The sequence below is a fragment of the Callorhinus ursinus genome, unplaced genomic scaffold, assembly GCF_003265705.2.
Source record: "Callorhinus ursinus isolate GAN/ISIS: 27379988/994484 unplaced genomic scaffold, GSC_fseal_2.0 scaffold18, whole genome shotgun sequence".
NCBI lineage: Eukaryota > Metazoa > Chordata > Mammalia > Carnivora > Otariidae > Callorhinus > Callorhinus ursinus.
This window is the reverse complement of record NW_027397080.1, coordinates 5928525-5934189: the sequence shown is the minus strand read 5'-3', so window position 1 is coordinate 5934189 and position 5665 is coordinate 5928525. Positions and strand designations below refer to the sequence as shown.

The 5665-nt window shown below is 46.9% G+C and overlaps 1 protein-coding gene across 1 annotated transcript in view; it reads right to left on the bottom strand.

Moving 5' to 3' along the window:
• Positions 1 to 169: 169 nt before the first annotated feature.
• Positions 170 to 5665, bottom strand: part of PPT1 (palmitoyl-protein thioesterase 1) — a 25362-nt gene continuing 19866 nt past the window's right edge. Inside the window, exons 6-9 of the mRNA XM_025856414.2 lie at positions 5234 to 5324; positions 4301 to 4399; positions 2983 to 3054; positions 170 to 1719 (exon numbers count right to left, since the gene is read on the bottom strand). Of these exons, the coding sequence (XP_025712199.1) occupies positions 1597 to 1719; positions 2983 to 3054; positions 4301 to 4399; positions 5234 to 5324 (385 nt within the window). The 3' untranslated portion in view covers positions 170 to 1596. The remainder of the gene's footprint in view (positions 1720 to 2982; positions 3055 to 4300; positions 4400 to 5233; positions 5325 to 5665) is intronic.

Genomic DNA, 5665 nt, shown 5'->3' with positions numbered 1-5665 from the left:
TCTGCCTCTGATGTTTACTATACAGAGACGTAAGAATATTTTTTGAAGTAAACTCTGCCTCAGCGTGGGGCTCACAACTCAGAACCCCGAGATCAAGAGTCGAACGCTCTACCAGCTGAGCCAGCCAGGTGCGCTGAGGTGTGTAAGAATACTGAGAAGGAGAAGGACACCAAGGATAAGAAACTATTCTTTATTTTAGACAATATCATAAAATTTTTTTCACATTCCCCCCACTTGCTAACCCTTAATCCTCATCTTCTAGTTGAGAAAGAAGGCTTGAGAGAGGGGCGAGAAAAATCATAAAGGGTAAACTTAGCAGCACTGACAAGGTGCTTCCCTCTGCACAGCTGTCGTCTGTCACGCTGGCCTTCTGCACAACCGTCTTCCAGAAAGTGCTGATAGGTTTTCTCAGGGGGGAGGGGTGGGGGGCTAAGGTGTCCATGCTCACATAGTATGGGGAAACAGTAGCTAAAGGTTTTTTTATTGTAACAGGAATTCTCAGTCCTTAGTATTCTGATGTGAGTTGATTTCCAACAGGAGAAAAGGGGTGTGCAATATTCCCCAAGCTTTCTGAGCAAATAATCCTTTTTTTCATCAAATACATCAGAAATAGTTTAGAGTGTACTGTAAATATGGTTTTTTGAGATGGGAGTTAGAAAGCCTGATCTCTTCCCATTCTTCCTCCCACTGTCTGCTAACAGCAGCAGCAGAGTGACTCTCGAATGCAGACCACTGGCCACACTGAGAAAGGGACAAGTTAGTCAAGGATGGAGTGGAAGGGGCCAGCCGCGTCCTCACTCACTTCTGCTTGTACATTGTTCAGTTGAAGTAGAGTTGACACACAGTGTTCTGTCCGCTTGTACGTTTTTCTTCACTCCCCTAAGTTAAGCAAGATGTACTCCATCCCCCACCCCCTGCCACCTTAAATAATCCAATTGGGTGCTACTTCCCCCCTTTTGTGACAGAGCAACTGATTCATCGCTACCTGAAGAGACAAAAGAGTGCTACTGAGACAAGACGGTGGCCCAGCAGAACAGGTCAATGCTAAGACCACAGGAGACAGCATACTGAGAAAAGAGGGTAGCCTCAAGGAATTATGCAGAAACACTACCTAAACAATACTTTCACAAGCACTGATTGAATCTCCACCAGCAAAACTTAGAAAGCATTTACGGTCACCTCAAGCCTGGATTCTGGCTGCTGCTTGGCTTGAAATGTGGCTACGCTTTCCTGAAGAAGGTGTCTGTCCTTAGACGCTAATTGCTTTAGCTTCAGCCTCTTCTGGGCACAGTTCTGACACTGATCTGCAGCAGACTGTCCTAAGATAGCCTGACCACATTGAGGGGTTGTAAAATAATCTCCATGCACGGTTATTAACTGATTAAACTTGCATTCAACACCATATGCTGATAGGATGAGGCAAAGGATAAGATTTGAATCTTAGATCTCTCTGTGCAGGGCATGTTAGGTGATAACTAGAGGGAAGGATTGATTGCAAGCTGGATGTGAGCTCAGGCTTAGGCATGAAGGGAATGGTCTCCTACTGACTGAGAAGCGCCAGGGGCTCCCTGGGCTCTGGTGCAGTCTACAAGGGTTTCACTCCAGGAAGGGTATGATATGGGCATAAAACCACTCTTGAGACAGTTGCAGATGGTCCCCCTCCACAGCCAGGAACACTAGCTGTCCTGCACTGTCCATTTCCTTTAGCCCCAGGCGGTCCTGCAGAGAGAAAGACCATAATTAAGAGGCTTTATGAAAAGTTTTACAGTTAAAAAGTAAAGAAACAATGTTTGAAATACATGCTCAAAGTGTAGTCTTTTCCCTGAGTAGTAGTAAAATTTAGAGGTGTACTGTTGAAAATGCCAAAAAGGATACCTCCCAGTTTTCTTCCTGAGCATTCAAAACATATACGTAACTGAGACTGTCATCTACAGAGTTCTATATTCGGCTTTCTGAAAAACCTCCTAAAGCTTCTGGAGGACCACCTGTGTGGGTGGGCAAGCCACGGACAAAACTGCCTCAAAAGGTCAGCCAGGTGAGACTGAGCCAAAGACAGAAACATGTTAGCTTAAAACACATCTAACCCTTCGATAACACACCCCAGACACTTTTCATATCCCGCAGTTGAGAATGGCATTACCCACAGTGCCACAGAACAAATATGGCTGAGAGGATGAGCAGCTGACGGAGCCAGAGTGCTGCTTCTGCTGTAGCTACCAGCAGTCTGACTTCCACAAGAGGGAAGTTCTTAGTTGTAATTTCCAAAACTCAACAGACCCTAGCTTCCCTTTTCTTTGATCTCACCCAAGCTGGGCCACCAAACGCAGGAGAAAAGCCAAGAGAGGAGACAACTGGCCTGCGAAATTACTCAGAAGAATTTTAGTAGAAGGCAAGTGGTGCACATAGCACTTGTGCCTTTTGGGAGGGTCCAGCTCCAATATACATTCCGTAGAGTGTGGAAGGCCCCAGAACTAGAGGTAGTGAAATGGTGTAACCTCTGCTTGAGAAACAGGGCCTACAAGCGCTTCCTCCAGGCTCCTGCAGGAGGAGCTCCCCTCATCAGTGCTCTAGTTTAAAAACAGGACTTCACATCTGTTCGAGCTTTAAAGTTAACACCTCTCCTGTGTTTTCACGATGCACGGGGGCTTCTTGGATGTGCAGTCTGCACGTCAGCAAAGGAAGCCAGTTCTAAACCTTTTTATCAGAAGGCAGAAACTGGAGATGAGGTGACCTTTGTACGTACTTGAAAACCATGAGGTACAGGTCCTTCATCCTTCAGGATGTACATTTCTGTAAATCAGCGCCTGATATGCTGGCGTCACGATCAGCACCCTGACAGGCCTCACCCGTATCAGACCAAGTCAGGGGCCTCCGAGTACCTACTTGCTCTGGGGTGTACAGGACAGGCTGTATCACCAAAGAACCTAGCAGCTTTGGGAACCAGGAGCTGAAAAAGACAGGACCTCTCTCCTCTCCGGTTACCTGGGTGTACAGAGTGGTCTCCTGCAAGGGGATGGTTTCCTTGGCTTGGCCACTTCTATAAAATCCGAACCACTGCAGGAGAGGAGGGAGAACGAAGATCAGACACACAGCACGTACTGGCTAGTAGCTAAGACTACCAACAAACGGTATCACAAAGCTGTAGCAAAGAGTAAAAATAGAGTACGTCTTGAGTCATCTCTTTTTAACGGTAGATCCTGAGGGATGAGTTAATCTTTCCCAAGAGCTTTCCAATTGCACAGAATTCCTGTTTCCTACAATTATGGAGCACCTACGCTGTGAAAATCTTTGTGCTAAGTCTGACATTTGGAGATAAATATATATTGTGGTCCCTGTTTTCTACAGCTCCAAACACAGAAACAACAAACAGCACAGGGATCAGCAAACTTTACTGTAAAGACCAGATACAAAATATCTTAGGCTTTAAAGGCCACATGAGTGCAACTACCCAATGCTGCCATTCTAAACAAAAGCAACCATAAACTATATAAAAAATGAATATGGCTTTAAGAAAAAGTAAAAATGAATATGGCTCTATTCCAATGAAATTTCACTTATGGACCCTGAAATTTCAATTTATATAACTTTTGTCATCAGATATACTTTTGATTTTTTCTACCCATTAAAAAATGGTTCATGGGCCCTGCAAAAGCAGACGGTGGGCTGGATCTGGTCAGCAGGCTGCCGTTTGCTAGTCCCTGGTGGTCTGACATAATGTGATGATTCTGCAAAAGAGGGAGCAAAGTCGGCTTGGAATAGGGATGGCATCCTGGATGGAAGAAGTGACACTTGAGCTTGGCCTTGACAGACAACCTGGAGCTTGTCAGGTGGAGAAGCCCAGGGAAGGGCACTCTAGAGACTGAAAGGCATGAACAAAGGCACGTAAGAGTAAAAACACATGCCAAGTCCGGGGCATTTCAAGACTTGATCCTAGAGTATATGAAGTAGGTAATGAGGGAAGATTAGGTTGGAAAGATAGGTCAAGGCAGACCTTGAATGCCAACCTCAGGGATTTATAGACTTTGGGCTGATGGTCTGGGTCACACAGGTCTCTTGGAAAATGTGATGAAAGTTATAGATCTTTCCTCAGAGAATGCCACTACCTAATCTTGCAAACAATTTCGGGTGTGGGGGGGTGGCCCCCAGTGTCCCATTTGTAGACCTCGGGTAAAGAAGCCCTGCTCTACACAAAAGGTGGTGGAAGGGACTGAAGGTTTCTCCCGAGCAGGCAGCTGTATTTTAATGCCATTTACTCCTGCGGTCTCCTGGTGTGGCGTGGCCTGCCGACACAGCATCTCACCTCAGAGTCCACAGGGTCCACAATGGAATCATTGAGAAATTTCACCATCACAAACTTCTTCAAGGCCATCAGGTTCTTCTTGTAGGACTCATTGACACCCTGGAGGAAAGGCCAGTAGTATTTCAGAGACAATATCGTCAGGTTCCAGCAGGGATGTTAAAGCCTTCCAGTGCTCTGGCCTCCCCAACCCTGGGCCACCGTATTTCCTCCGATGATAATGAGCTGCTCTTCCAGCTTCCGGCCCAGAATTTACCTTCTACAGCCTTTTCTTACCATCCCATCTGACTGGCAATGCCCCCACCAACCACAGTCCGTCACCGCATTCCACAGGCATCCGTCACGTAGGTTAAAAAGCAAGTACCCAGAGAGAGCCAAGGCAAAATGCAAAACCACACGTTCTGAGTGGTTCTGCTATATACTCTTCTGTTTCTTTCCCCAGCACCCCTCAAATTTCATTTTAAAAAACAAAAACAAAAACCTCCAGATAAGCCCAATATAAATTGAGCCACTGAGTTTACCAGAATCTCACAAGCCAAGTTCGTGCCTGGGACATACTCGGTCCCCTCTGCAGTCTCTCTTCTAAGTAAATCTCACTTCTGAGAAAATCTGACCCCCACCCCAAGGGACCCACTAGGAAGGCTTCCCTCAGTAAGACAGCAGCTATGACATGCCACTTCAGCCAGCCAGCAACCTACTGAGCTTACCCTGCTTCTTCAACACAAGTAAAGGAAAAGACCTACGGGAAGAAAGCCAAATGAATTTCAGCCTTCCTAAAAGGAATTGAAACTCATAAGCACTGCCTCCCCAAAACAGAACTTCTGTTTCCCAGGGTCTGTCCAGGATATTCTGGGTAAACAGTCAGAGCTGATCGGTTTGTGACACCCCGAAAGCAACATGAATGCACGGCTAGAGCAGCCTGGCATGGGTGCTTACCCTCTCCTGATTAATATCTGCCAAGAAGATGCTGTGGTTGCGGTACATGTCCTCCTTGATGGGGTCGTGCCAGTATTCTGCTTGCACCAGGCTGCAGGGAGGAAGAATGAATGAATGAAGGTGACCGAGCTGCGTGTCAGTCAGCACGCCGGGGGCATGCCCCTGTGCACAGCAGACTGTGCATTAGGAGACTTCAAAGGACAAAACTTCAGGGCCACCAAGCCCCAGGCCTTGCCCTTAAATAGGGCAGACAAGACTTCCACTTACAAAAAAGTTCCCTAACGACACACCGGAGGTTTAATAGTGCTATGCAGCACAGCACAGAGTCCCACAGATTTGGGAAAAGGACTCATCAGTCTCAGTTCCCCCATTGGCCCTGAGCCTTATCACACTTCCGCCTCCGGGTCACGGTGGCACATGCTGTCCCCGCCC